The sequence below is a fragment of the Dipodomys spectabilis genome, unplaced genomic scaffold, assembly GCF_019054845.1.
Source record: "Dipodomys spectabilis isolate Male_0828 unplaced genomic scaffold, ASM1905484v1 ptg000043l, whole genome shotgun sequence".
NCBI classification, from domain to species: Eukaryota; Metazoa; Chordata; class Mammalia; order Rodentia; family Heteromyidae; genus Dipodomys; species Dipodomys spectabilis.
Genome location: NW_024870720.1, coordinates 14521687 through 14537402, shown reverse-complemented (window position 1 = coordinate 14537402; position 15716 = coordinate 14521687). Strand labels below are relative to the sequence as shown.

The window sequence follows — 15716 nt, the reverse complement described above, 5'->3', positions numbered from 1 at the left end:
GAATGAAGCAAAGGCAGAGCTGAAAATAGGACCTTGAAATCCCAATAGCCAAGTTCATATTCTAACCACTTCAACACTGACCCTCCTAAGCTGGAAATTTCATGTTCATTAACAATGATGGAAAAAAACATGAAAAAAATGTTTTACCTGGAGGTGGTACAGTTATTGGAATACCTAAAAAACAAGTGATGAAATTTAATATAGTAACTGGATTTCAGAACCTGTTATGTATTTATGCCATCACCAAAACAAACTTTGAAATAAACCCCTTGCCTCATTATCCTGGCTTAGCACTCAAGAGAAGCATTCTGTTTTCTTGCAGACCAACAATTCGAGTAAAACATCCAACTTCCTTGATGAAAACCAGTCTAACAACTCAATAACAAGATTGCCCCCACTAGTTGTAACCAAAAATGAAGTTAGGCATCACTTAAAAAGCACACTTATGCATATGCAAATATCAAACTCCAAAAAATTAATGCTAACTAAATTTGGTAATCAGTGTCCGGTTTTGCTATACTGAACATTTTAATAGGGAAACTGACTATGGCTCAATACTATACGTGGTGCTAGGTAATTGAAAATCATGGACACCACTTACTTTTGAAAAGTTCCATTTTTTTAGGCTTTTCAAGTGTTCATACTGTTTAATGTTAGGAATGAGAATACTTAATATTCTCCCTGATTTGTACAAGGAAAAAATGGGTACAAGAAATTCATATGTGTATGTATACATATATATGCACATGTACATATGTATATATACATATATATGTACCACCAAGGCACATTAATATGAATGTAGTAAATGATTTACTTCTACATGTCAGAAAATAATAGAGTGACTCTCACTCATTATTTGAACATATTACAAACTTAAAGAAAACTACATGTGAACATTCTCAATTTATACTGACCAAATATGGACTTAAGGACAAATGTAAAATTTATTTACTAAACTCCATGTTTTAAATTTAGGAGATACATGAGAGGGAGTTTATGTAGCACACAAACTACTTTCGGTTGAAGAAAAAAATGATGATTTCTTATTAATAAGAAAAAAATTAAAGCAACTTTTTCATGAAAAGTTTTTATACCATAAATAATGTCAACACAGCTGGAGTGATTTTTTAAAATCTATTTTTAAAAATAGATCAATATTAATCTAAAAGAGGAAAAAATCTTGATTAACTGAATGCATGCAAAAATGAGTAATTTCAATTGTTTTCTTGACAAAAGAACAATGTAAGTCTGCTAGTAGTTTACAAAGTTAAAATGTTTTTATCAGAGTAAGATATTTATAAAAAAGTTCTTAAGACAGCAAATGGAGGGTTGGGGATGTGACTCAAATGGGAAAGTGTCCTTCTGGCTAGTATGAGGCCCTGAGTTCAAACCTCAGTACTGCCTTTTCCCCAAATGACAGCAAATGGCCTTAAAATATAGACTAAATCACCTGATTTAGCCATCCCGGCAATAAAAGAATATGCTAAACTCACAAAGCCAACAAAACTAAGTATGTATAACATAGTTATATTGCTGAAGACATCAAGCTTCCACAAATCTACCAAATTAACGCATAGTTAATAGCATTTCACATCCATCCTGAGATTGCCTTGCTGCTTCCTAAACCATTTAACTGATCCAACAGACAATATCAGCTAATGGAATCTAAGATTAAGCTAAATGGGAAAGCAAAGTATTAAATATTCTTAATATATACTATTAACACATACTATTGCCTAATGGTCTTTAGAACAATACAGATTTTTTTCAAACACTTCAGAACTTTACTATTTGACCCAGTTTTCATATTTAATGATTATTTTCTTTAGTATAGCAATATTTATCATCCACTTTGTGATAGCATAATTTATTAGGTGTGTAAGCCATGTTACCACATCAGTTAATGCTTACTACAACTTACTAAAATGTGAATTCATGCAAAAAAATAAGAAATTACTAATCAAAATTTAGTCCACAAAAATATTTAAGAGGTAAAAAGTTTCACGAAGTATAAAGATCATATGACCAAACTAGGCATGCTCTGAAGCAGTTAAAATCAGTCTTGGTTGCCAGGTGCTGATGACCCACACCTGAAATCCTAGCTACTCAAGAGAATGAAAGCTGTGGATCACAGTTCAAGGCCAGCTGAGCAGGAAAGACTATACGACTCTGATCTCCACTTAATCACTAAAAAGCTAGACATGGAGCTATGGCTCAAGTAGTATAGCACCAGCCTTTAGCAAAAAAGCTCAGGGACAGAGCCTAGGCCCTGAGATAAAGCTCCAGGACCAGCACACACACAAAAAAACAGTCAGCATGGGAACTTACTGCATATCTCAGAAGTAGTACGTGTATGTTTGCTTAGCATAGGTGAGGGCTCTGAGTTTGAGTCTCAGTAATACAGAATTGTTTTATTGTCAACAAGAACTAAGAATAGAAGAAAACCATTAAATCATACTACAGTTTTTTTTTGTTTTTTTTTTACCAACACTTATATTCATTACAAAGTTGGTATGATGAGCCAGGCACGGGTGGCTCGCACCTATAATCCTAGCTATTCAGTAGGCTGAGACTGAGGACTATGATTTGAATTCAGCCCAAGCAGGAAAGTCTATGAGACTTTTACCTATACTAAATTACCTAAAAGACTTAGAAGTGGAGCTGTGGCTGAAGTGGTAGAGCACTAGATTGAAAGCTCAGGACCAGCACCCATGCCTTAAGTTCAAGCCTCAGGACCAGCACAAAAACAAACAAAGCAAGCAAAAAACAATAAAGTTGGTGTGAACACTAGAAAGGATGTGACTGTAAATATTTATGGTAAACGTTGACTGAAAAGAACTACAAAGTTAATGTAATATTTTACAACAGATGGCTTGACAAATATCAAGTACATTTTCAAAATATAACTAAGAAAGTTTAACATGGGACAGAGAGGCCAACAACATTTTCATTAAAACATCAATAGCCACCAGATGCCAGTGGCTCATGCCTGTAATCCTAGCTACTCAGGAGGCTGAGATCTTAGTCGCAGTTCAAAGCCAGCTCGGGCAGGAAAGCCCATGAGACTTTTATCTCAATTAACCACCTGAAAACGGGAAGTGGCGCTGTGGCTCAAGTGACAGAGTGCTAGCCTTGAGCTGAAGAGCGCACAGACAGCGCCAAAGCCCAGAGTTCAAGCCCCAGGTCCGATTGAAAAAATAAAAATAAAAAAATCAATAAACGCCAAGTGCCGGTGACTCACATCTGTAATCCAAACTACTCATTAGGCTGAAATCTGAGGATCATGGTTCAAAGTCAGCCCAGGCAGGAAAGTCTAGGAGACTCTTATCTCCAATTAACCCCCAAAAAACAGAAGTAGCACTGTGACTCAAAGTGGTAGAGCACTAGCCTTGAGTGAAAAAGCCCAGGGCCAGTACCCAGGCCGAGTTCAAACCCCATGACTAACAACAACAACAACAAAAACTCATTAAAACATCTTAAGCTCACACTTATTACTGTAGCTACTCAGAAAACTTTTCTTTGAAGATCCAGGTTCAAAACCACCCCAAACAGAAAAATCAGAAAAGACTCATCTTCCATTAACCATCCTAACAATTGTACTAGATGCATGGTTTAAGTGACCAGTACCAGCTACATGCAAAAGACAACTAAGAGCAAGAGAATCTCTGGTACTAGCACACATGTGCCCACATGTGTGCATGCATGCACACACACACATTCTTGTATTTGACTTGTGCTAACAAAATGAGAGATAATGTAAGGAAGGGAAAATCTCTTCTCTCCCTCTGAACAACTCTACCTTCCTGGCCAACATGTATGAAGCCTAGCCTATGGGCTTGAAGCATACAAAACAAGTAATGTGACTTTCTTTCTATATCCCTTTTTTTTCCTACTCCTTTCACATTTTTATTATTTGTTTTTATTATCATTAAGTAGTGATACAAAGGAGTTGCCATTAACAAAGCAGTTCATGAATACAATGTAACTTGATTGATGTTCCCTATTCTTCCCCCTCCTTCCCCCCCCCATTCTCCCTATCTTCTCTATCATTTTCCCCTTGACCCCACCTCCACCCCTTTCAAGTACCAGCTTTTTGGTGTTTATTTTGTTGATTTTTGACTTATTTCCCTGGAGACCCTTATGAAACTTAAATAAAAGTAAGATTTCTAGTAGCGATGAGCAGCTTTTGGAAAAGTAATATTGAAGCTCTGATGGTCTAAGTAGCTTAGCGGTATTGAAACTTGGGCTTACATCAGAACCACTGAAAGTTCTTAAGTATGGAGCATTTGGCTCTTGGTATAATTTTTGGCTTAGAAGGGCTATGGTGGGACTAGAAAATCTGCAATACAAAGAATTTTCCAAGAGATGATAATACTGGCCTGGTACTTTGAGAATCACTTACTATGTCCTAATTTCACTACTGAGAAACTCAATGCTGAATAGTTGAAATAAATTCTATTCCAAATTTTTATGAAAATATCTTCATAAAACAGAGTAAAATACTGTCTGCTTAGACTCACAAAAAATTTTAAAATGGAGGAAAGGAGAGAGATTTTATTTTACATCCCAGTATTTAATGTATGTTCTTAAACGTGAGTGAGGGAAAGTGTGAATGGGGAGGAAGGGATGAAAATATTGAAAAAGGTGACACTGATCAAGATATATTGTATTCATAAAATGCTGTTAAATGACAACTCCTTTGTACAACTACTTAAAGATAATAAAGTAAATGAAACAAAAGGAAAAAACCATATGGTGGGTATTAGTGAGAGGGATTGTTTTAACAAGGAAGATGGAAAGATGAACACACTGGAAATAGACTGCAACTATGAAAATGAAACAATGAAATTTAAATATTTTGAGAATGGAGGTAGGTGGGAAAGGAGAGTAGTAGAGATAGTGAGGCTGACTGAAATATACTATTTTACTTATGACCAACTGTGTATGAAAAAAATATATTTCTATGCAACTCTATAATATTAAGTAAAAAAACCCTATAAGAACTTATTCTCAAAATTTTAAAAAATGCTATGGTCACAAAACAAAAATTACCAATATACTTCATGAACACTAAAAAGAAAAATTTATAGTCATCTAATTTGTAAGATCTAACGCTTACTACAGAATATTAAAAACTATCTTAAATCAAAATATATTTAAAAGAAATGTCAATATTTTTAGGGAGAACTTAGTTTTTATCAGCTCACAAACAATCACAAAATAAGTGGAATATTAGTGCAAATAAAAAGCAAATAATAAACTGTAATTAGATTCTACAAACTCCACTATCAATAGTAATTCAAAAATCCAACTATTAAAACAGGAGTTATATTCAAAAAAAAAGACATTAAAAAAACCAACATTATGAAGAAGCTTTTAGTCCTTATAAAATTTGCATTTGAATTGTGCCAAATTGTGCCACAAAATGCTATTACAGAAAATGAGCATTATTCACCACTTTGAGCTTACTGGATTCAATAATAGGCTTTTCTGTTTAATATTAAAAGTGTGAGTATAGTTTACAAAGTCTTTTTTTTTTTTGGTCCGGTCATGGGGCCTGAACTCTGGGCCTGGGCGCTGTCCCTCAGCTCTTCAGCTCAAGGCTAGCGCTCTACAACTTGAGCCACAGCGCGACTTCCGGCTTTTTTCTTTTTGTTTATGTGGTGCTGAGGAATCGAACCCAGGGCCTCGAGCATGCAAGGCATGCGCTCTACCACTGAGCCACCTTCCCAGCCCCAGTTTACAAAGTCTTTAGAGAATTCTTTTCCAAATGTATTTCTGAAAAATGTGTAATTCTAGCAAATAGTACAGATCTGAGGTAATCTGTTGGTTAAGATTAAATAACCATAGTATAATGGTTTGATAACTTATATTCATAAAATAACATTTCAGTTAAAAGGGCGAAAAGTCAAGGGTGTTCATAACATTCACCTAATACAGATCATCCAAGGACTTTTTGGGGGTCTCTAAAATTTTTCTAAGGTCAAAACTATTCTCATAAAAATATTAAACTGTTAGGACGTTTTTTATACCTTCTAGGTACATGGGAAGGGAGGAGGGTCAGAGAAAGAGAGGAAAGACAAGGAGAGGAGGATGGAGACAAGAAAGGGAAGAGGATGGAGAAAGAAAGAGGAAAAGAGGTGAGAGGGAAGGAAAATAGGTGATAAAAAGACAAGAGTTCCTTTTTTTTTGTTTTTTGGTTGGCCGTGAGGCTTGAACTTGGGAGAACTGGGCACTGTCCCTGAGCTTTTTTTGCTCAAGGCTACCACTCTGAGCCACACAGCACCACTTCCAGTTTTCTGGTGGCTAACTGGAGGTTAGAGTCTCATAGACTGCCCTGCCTGGACTGGCTCTGAACTCAATCCTCAGATCTCAGCCTTCTGAGCAGCAAGAATTACAGACATGAGATACCAGCTACCAGCAAGGCAAGAGGTCTTAGGGAATGAGACTTTAGACATGGTGACTTCAAGAAGAAAAAAATCACTAGTGGGCATCAGGATAGAGGATTCCAATCTGCAAAATACGATTGTTAGGAAAAATCCTAAAGTATTATTTTCCTTCAGTATATTCTCTGTGAGTGAAAAGTTGTGTTTTGATCAATGTGGTTTATGATATCACTACAAATTTAGTACAGAAACAAATAAGAGAGCACAGCTTTTCTCTAGCAAGCCTGAGTAAAAATAACTACAAAAGTTCAAAACAAAACACTTGTAGTCACTAAACACTTTTTTTATGCTACAAAAATGATATTTTAAAAAGGTTTTATGTTAAAATGTAATGAGCAGGCTGGGAAGGTGGCTCAGTGGTAGAGTGCTTGCCTTGCATGCATGAGGCCCTGGGTTCGATTCCTCAGCACCACATAAGGGAAAAGAAAAAAGCTGGAAGTGGCGCTGTGGTTCAAGTGGTAGAGCGCTAGAGCCTTGAGCTGAAGAACTGAGGGACAGCGCCCAGGCCCAGAGTTCAGGCCCCACGACGGGACCCAAAAAATAAAAATAAAAAATAAATAAATAAAATGTAATGAGTGCAAGCATTTCTAGCTTAATTAATCTTCTTAGTTTCTTAGTTTAAATTTCTCATAACAAAAAACCTGTAATATCTATAAACTTTGGGGTCTGCAGTAATTTAGAGTATAAGGAAGTCTATGATCAAAAAGTCTGGGAAATGTTAATGTTAAAAAGTCAGAACAGCCGGGCGCCGGTGGCTCACGCCTGTAATCCTAGCTACTCAGGAGGCTGAGATCTGAGGATCACGGTTCAAAGCCAGCCTGGGCAGGAAAGTCCGTGAGATTCTTATCTCCAATAAACTACTCAAAAACCGGAAGTGGTGCTGTGACACAAGCGGTAGAGTGCTCACCTTGAGCTGAAGAGCACAGGGACAGCGCCAAGCCCAGAGTTCAAGCCCCATGACCGACAAAAAAAAAAAGTCAGAATACTAAGAGAAAACCTCTGAGATTGCAGATCTTTTAGTAAATGTAGAAAAAACCCAGATGTCGGCTGTTCCACTTCCTCTATCCCCATAGTATCATGAACTCCAAACAAAGAAAAATGTAGATGATATTTAATTTTACACAGTGAGTAATACTAAATAACTAGGTAAGACACTGATTTACATGCCAATAGTCTCTTATGAAGAAATCAACTTTCTTCTAAAATGTAACCCTTACAAATTCAACTTTAAAAGAAGGGATGTTTTGTTTGTGGTCCAGAGTGGTTGCCTTACGCTTAATAAAACAATGAGTCTTTCAAATTAGGAAAATTCTACTTGCAGGCTCAAGTTCAACTTTTCCCAAGACTTACAGAATCATAGTCACATGAGTTTTAATATAACTTAATGCAACAAGAAATGAATCTAATTAAACTTGCCTTCTATCATTATAAAAAAGGGAATACTAAACTATTATTAAAATAAGAGTCTAAGTTATAAGTTCCTAAAAGACTATTAAATTATTTCAGCTAATTAAATCTTATTTTTTTTTTTTTAATTTTTGGCTAGTTCTGGGGCTTGAACTCTGAGCCTGGGCTCTGTCCATAAGCTTTTTTTTGCTCCAAGATAGCACTCCACCACTTGAACCACAGTGTCACTTATGGCTTTTTTTTGAGTGTTTATGGACTTTCCTGCCAGGGCTGTCTTCAACCCAGGATCTTCTGATCTCGGCATCCTGAGTAGCTAGGATTATAGGTGTGAGCCAATAGCACCTGGCTAAATTCTTCTTTCAGAAAAAAAGCAAACCAGACACAGATGGACAAATACTGCCTGATTCCACTTATGTAAGTACCTAGAATAAGCAAATTCAGAGAAACAAAATAGAATAGATGCCTGGAGAAAAAAAGGAAGGAAAATTATTGCTTGAAAGGCCTAAAGGGTAATAATAATGAAAAGATGACTATATATTATATATATATATATTTACTATATATATTTAGTTATATATATTACTATATATATTTGTTCCACTAGTCATCATTGTACTATATATACATAGATGAATCTTAAAGGGTTACATCTTATTTTCTTAAATATGCAACAAAATTATTTTAAAAAGAAAAAAGCATTTAATAAGTACATTGTTTCTATTACTAGAAAAGGCATGAAATCACACTAATACATTTTGGAAAAAGACAATACAATGGAATCTAACAAAAAATTACCTTCTAAGAGAATATGATTAACCATATCATTAAACATATTTGCATTTCCAGTGGTGTCTACCATTGCTGTTGGAAAAAGCTCTGTGTTCTTACAAATCAACCACAGCCAGAAACACTTTCTCCTCTCCAAATTACTAACAATTATTAAATTATTACATACACATTTCCAAATGACTGTTTGAGAGGAGACAAACCTTTCCTCTCTATCAACTATTTGACAGGAAAAGTCTTGGAAGAGAGCTGTTTCTATTACCTAATAACGGTAAGAACTATTTACACTTATGTGGTGAGCCATGTCTGTAAACCTTCAAAAAGTGTTTACTGTGAAGTTAGCTTTCAAGCCAGGGAATAGTTGAGAATGAGTAATTATGCTGATAAAGATATAATGTAGGAAAAACCCTAGATGAATAGTCAATATATTTATAAAAATTCTGGTAGGATACTAAAATATGGGAATCACATATTGTCATTGTATTTGTCTCATATACAGAACTGTAATCTTAGCAAATTATGGACTAGCAACCTCATTTTTAATCAAGAGAATGTTATGGCCATGCATTGGTGGCTCACGACTGTAATCCTAGCTACTCAGAAGGCTGAGGATCCGGATCACGGTTCAAAGCCAGCTGGGCAGGAAAAGTCTGTGAGACTCTTATCTCCAATAAACCACTCAGAAAACTGAAGTAGTGCTATGGGTCAAGTGGTAGAGTGCTTGCCTTGAGCTGAAGAGCTGAGGGACAATGCCCAGGCCCAGAGTACAAGCCCCACGACTGATCAAAAATAAATAAATAAACAAAGAGAATGTTAAAATACTCAACACTGTCCTCATAATCTGACTTCTAGAACTGAAACACCTTTGTATAACTGCAAAAATGTAAAATAATCAACATTTAAGATGGAGGGAAGATGGCAATGAAACAATAGGGACTCACCATAGCTCTCTCTAATCAAACAGAGATTTAGGGTCCTAACACACACTTCTCCCCAAAAGATCGACAACAACCTACATATATACAGGACTCATAAGAGTGGGGGGAAAAACACCTTATGACTTGTACACACGAGGATGGAAAATCAGGAAGAGCTCTACATCAACTCCCCATCCCACGCTGGCAGCTCCCCTCCAACCCCACCACAGGAGATCAGTACTGGTGGTGACCCACAGAGCTGGGCTTCCTCCGGCCTAAGACGACAAAGAGGCCAGACCCCTTCCCCACTCCCCGACCCCCCTTCCCCACATTGGCTTCCAGCAGGAGACCACCTGGACTCATACTGGGAGGGCACAAGGACCTTGCATCCTCCACAGTCCTAGCTATCAGCAGAGAAAAAGTGCCCCTTTGAAAACAACACAGACAAAATCCCAAGCACCCATGGGAGCCTGCTCCTTCTGAATCCTCATGTCCATCTCAGAGGTTTTCAGTTAGTCTTCACAAATACCCCACAGATCAGACCCAGTACCTGGCTGCTAGCCAACCAAGCATGCTGTGCACAAGTGGGGGCCAAATGCCAGCCACCCACTGGGACAAACTCCTGCATTCACTCAGGAGCCTGCCCTTCCGAAGCCGTTAGCCCTGCCTAGATGTCTTAATCTAGCCTTCCCAGCCCCCACTGTAGACTGGACCGAACTCCCTTCAGCCAGCCTAGGCCCAAGCTCATGCACTAACCCTTGCTGGCTGGAGACCCAGCATGGGCTAACCCACCAAGTGTGAGCTAGCTAGCCTGGGCCAAGTGCGGGCCACCACCTGTTGCCAAGCTCAGCCCACGGCCCTAACAATCCCTGAACCCAAATGCATAAATCACAATGAAAGATTACAAGATTCATGAACAATCAAGACAGCAAATACAAACACCAAAAACAATTCAGGGAAAGATCCCAGGGAGAGTGAAGAAGATATGGAGAACAAAAAAAAAAAAAAAAAGCCTAGAACCCAAGAAGAAACACTTCTAGACACATCATAGTAAAAACATTAAACTTGATATACAAGGAGTTCCTTCTTTGATTCTGCAGCATTTGAGATCAATATTAGGATGAAAGAAAATCGGAATCACTGCAGATCTTGCCACACAAACTCTCACACAAGGAGAGCCCGGAATGATAAAAATCCAAACCCTGAAGATCAAGAACTGCAAACCCAAACTGGTGTATACAGTGAAGCTATCATTTACATTTAATGGTGAAACTATACCTTTCATGATAAACAAAAATTAAAGGAACTTATGAACACCAAACCAGCATTACAAAGAATACTAAAGGGAGGTATACAATCCAAAGGAAACAATCAAAATCAAGGAAACACATCAGAGAAAATCACTAGAAAACCGATTTAATAAGCAAATGACGAGTAAAGAAGCAAAATACAAAAAAATCAAGAAAGTGGCAGGAAACATGACACATCTTTCTATAATAACCCTAAACACTAATGGACTCAACTCCCCAGTCAAAAGAAAAGAATACCAGATTAGATCAAAAAACAAGATTCACCCATTTGTTGTCTCCAAGGGACCCATCTCACAAAGATAAAAACAAACTCTGAGTAAATGAATGGAAAAAGATCTTTCACTAAAATGTACCCTTTCACACCTTTCATTAAAATCAGTACAGACAGACCTGGAAGATCATTACATAGTAATAAAGGGAATGACCCATGAAGAGGAAATCACAGTGGTCAAATAATGGAGCACCTAAATACATTAAAGACACACTTTTAGACTTACAGAACAGGATAGATACAGTAAGAGTGGGAGATTTTAATACTGCTCTCACCAAAGGACAGGTCAAGCAAATGAAAGATAAGCAAAGAAGCTTCTAAACTAAATGACACCATAATCCAAATGGACTTAACAGACATCTACAGAGTATTTCACAAAACAATGACCCAATTTATATTCTTCTCAGCAGCCCATGAAGCATTCTCCAAAATAGATCCTATCGTAGTACACACAAAAAAACCTACGCAAATACAAGAGGATTACCATAATTCCTTGCATCTAACCTGAAACTAGTTCTCAACAACAAAATATATCACTCAAATATACAGAGGCTGAATGACACAATACTGAATAACAGATGGGTCACAGAAGAAATTAAGGAAGAGTATATGAGAAAGTTCTTACAAGTCAATGAAAATGAAAACACATCACAATGGAACCTCTGATACAGCTAAAGCAGTACTAAGAGGAAAGTTCGTAGCCCTAAGCAGACACACAAAGAAAACAGAAACAGCTCCAGTAAATAACCTCATGATACAGCTAAAAATGCTAGAAAAACAAGAAAAAATATCCAATCTAATCTAAGACTAATAAACAAAGAGAGATAACAAAAATTAGGGCAGAAATCAACAAAATAGAAACTAAAAAAACTACACATAAAATCAAGGAAACAAAAAGCTGTTCTTTAGAAAAAATAAGCAGAATTGACAGAGTACTTTCGAAGCTAATGAGAAAAAGAAGAGAGGAAATTCAAACCAAGAAGATCTGAGATGCCACAGGAAATATTACAACAAACTTCCAAGAAATCCAAATGATTATAAAAGATGACTTTCAAAACTTACACTCACTAAAGAAAATCTAACAGAAATGGACAAATTTTTGGAAACATACAAACTGCCTAAACTGGACCAAGAAGATATAAACCAGCTAAACAGACCAATAACACATGAGATAAAAGTAATCAAAGTCTCCCAACAAGGAAACTCTGCATTCACTGCTGAATTATCAGACTTTTAATATTCCTCAAGCTTTTTCCATGAAATAGAAGCAGAGGGAGCAATCTCAAACTCATTCTATGTAGTCAATATTATATTCAAACCAAAACCAGGCAAGAATCCAAGAAAAAAAAAGAACTACAGACCAGTTTCTTTGATAAACACAGATGGAAAGTCCTCAATAAAATACTGGCCAACAGAATCCAGAAACAAATTTTTAAAAATCATACAGTGGCTAGGAATGTGACTTAGTGGTAGAGTGCTTGCCTAGCATGCATGAAGCCCTAAATTCAATTCCTTAGTTCCACATAAATAGAAAAGGCCAGAAGTGGTGCTGTGGCTCAAGTGGTAGAGCATTAGCCTTGAGCACAGAGGCTCAGGAACAGAACCCAGGCCCTGAGTTTAAGCCCCAGGACTGAAAAATAAAAAATAAAAAAAACAAAAATTAAATTAAAACAAATTAGACATCATGACCAAGTAGGCTTCACACAGATGCAAGGGCTGGTTTAATATATACAAATCAATAAATATAATTCACCATGTCATGATGAATTCACCAAGAGTCAAGGTCCAGAACCACATGATCATTTCAACAGATGCAGAAAATACAAGATAGATTCATGTTAAAAGCTTTATGGAGAAACCAGGAATACAAGGAACATTCCTTAAAATAACAAAGGCTATATGCCAACACCATACTAAATGGGGGAAAAATTAAAACATTTCCCCTAAAATCAGGAACAAGGCAAAGATACCCACTCTCTCCACTCCTCTTAATATAGTTCTGGAATCCTTAGCCAAAGCAGTAAGTCAAGAAAAGGACATAAAGAGGATTCACTTAGGGAAAGAAGAAATTAAACTATCCCTATTAGCAAAGAGACAGGATGCAAAATCAACCCACAAAACTTAGTAGCCTTTTTGTGCGTCAACAATGTACAAGCAGAAAGGAAAATTAAATACAACCCAATTGGCAATAGCCTCAAAAAAAAAAAAAAACTTAAGAATTAACCTAATCAAAGATGTAAAAAATCTTTATAGTGAAAACTATAAAAATCAGAAGAAAAAAAAATCAAAGAGGACATCAGGAAATGGAAAGACCTTCCATACTGCTAAAAATAATACACAAATTCAATACAATCCCACTAAAATCCCTATGACATTCTTTACTGAAATACGGAAAAATAATCCAAAAATTCATATGGAACAACAAAAGATCTAGAGTAGCCAAAGCAATTATAGGCAAAAAAAAAAAAAAAAAGCAGCCAGTATCACAATACCAGATTTCAAACACAGGCCAGAATCAATGAAATAGACTAGAAGACACAGAAATAAAACCATACACTTACAGTCACCATTTGTTTGGCATTATTGACAAATATGCCAAATACATACAGTGGAAAAAACATAGCCTCTTTTCTTTTTTTTTTTTTTTTTTTTTGCCAGTCCTAGAGCTTGAACTCAGGGCCTGGACACTGTCCCTGAGCTTCTTTTGCTCAAGGATAGCACTCTATCACTTGAGCCACAGTGCCACTTTTGGTTTTTTCTGTTTATGTGGTATTGAGGAATCAAACCCATTGCTTCATACATGCTAGGCAAGCACTCTACCACTAAGCCACATTCCCAACCCAAACATACCTCTCTCTCCAACAGTTGGTGATGGAAAAACTGGACAGGCATATGCACTAAAAGTGGATCCCTGCTTATCACCATGTAGTAACATCAATTAAAAGTGGATCAAAGACCTCAATGTCAGGGACCAAAACTCTGAAACTACTTCGAGATAGAGAAGGAGAAATATTAGAACTTACAGGTATAGACAGGAACTTCTTGAAGAGAGTCCCAGGGGCACAACAGATAGGAGAGAGACTTGACAAGTAGGATTACATTTAAAATAAAAAGTTTCTGCACAGGTAAGGACACTGTTAGTGAGCTAGAAAGACAGCCAACAGGCTGGGAGACAATCTTTATTAGCAGTACATCAGCCAAAGGCTTAATACCCCATATATACAAGGAGCTCAAGAAACTAATCACTTCCAAACTTAATATCTAATTACAAAAAGAGCAAGAGAGCTAAAGGGAGACTTCTCAGAAGAAGAAAGAAGAATGGCAAAGAATCATCCCTCCCCATAAAGGAAATGCAAATCAAAACAACCCTGAGATTCCATCTAACCCCAGTCAGAATTGGCCAACATTGTGAATTCAAACAACAAATGCTGGTGGGGATATGGGGAAAAAGGAATCCTACTTCACTGCTGGTGGGAATGTAAACTAGTATAATCACTCTGGAGAGCAGTTTGAGGTCCCTCAAAAAACTAAACATAGATTCCCTATGATCCACCCATACCATTCCTAGGCATCTACCCTGAGTATCATGAACCAGGATATGGTAAGGACACCTAAACATCCATGTTCATTGCAGCACTATTCATAATTGCCAAGATATGGAAATAATCTAGATACCCCACAATAGATATGTGGATCCAAAAAGTGTGATACCTATATACAAAGGAATTTTACACAGCTAGCTCAAAGAATAAAATAATGTCATTTGAAGGGAAATGGACGGAACTTGAAGAAATCATGTTAAACAAGATAAGCCAAGATCAGAGACAAATGGAGAATGTTCTCTCTGACATGCAAAAGTTAGATCTAAAATGCACTGGGATATGACAAATTACACAGGATTCTAGGTACTTTTATATAAAGCTGTACAATACCCAAGCACCTCTTCATATGTCTACAAAATAATATACATACCAAAACAAACTCCAACAATATGGAAACAAAGGCCTCTTTTCTTAATTTGTTTTATCTTTTGTTGTTGAGTCTGAATTCTTTACATTATATACAGTATATTTATGTGCATATCTGTAGAAGGGTGGGAGGAAGGCAGAGAACCCAAGGAAAAACACAATTTAAACGTGGAGATGGAAGGGAGAGAATGGGAGAGAAAGACGGAGCAGATGACACTGTACTAAAGGAAATGTACTCATTACCTGATGTATGTATATGTAACCCCTCTGCATATTACCTCTTATAATAACAATAAAGCAAATTAATTTTTTTTTAACCAACGTTTAAGACAGGCGCTGGTGGCTCAGGCTTAAAATCCTAGCTACTCAAGAGAATGAGATCTCAGGATCATGGTTCAAAGCCAACACAGACAGGAAAGTCCTAAGACTCTTACCTCCAATTAAACACACACACACACACTAAAATACATACATACAAGCACTAACATAGAGCAGAAAAGCTCAGGGGCAGTGCCCTTTACATTTCAAAGAAAGCAAAAGATTAAAGGCAATATCTTTTAAGGCAATAGGCAAAGACTCCCCCTTCAGCCATGCCTTTCACTTTTTAG

The 15716-nt window shown here is 36.8% G+C and overlaps 1 protein-coding gene across 15 annotated transcripts in view; it reads right to left on the bottom strand.

The window, feature by feature from the left end:
• Fip1l1 (factor interacting with PAPOLA and CPSF1) overlaps window positions 1–15716 on the bottom strand; it is a 61191-nt gene that overhangs the window by 13748 nt on the left and 31727 nt on the right. For 10 of the 15 annotated variants that reach the window (XM_042678406.1, XM_042678405.1, XM_042678404.1 and 7 more), the window contains one exon: window positions 148–174. The exons of the other annotated variants lie outside the window; for them this stretch is intronic. In XM_042678406.1, coding sequence (XP_042534340.1) covers window positions 148–174 — 27 coding nt within the window. The remainder of the gene's footprint in view (window positions 1–147; window positions 175–15716) is intronic. 15 annotated transcript variants of the gene reach the window in all.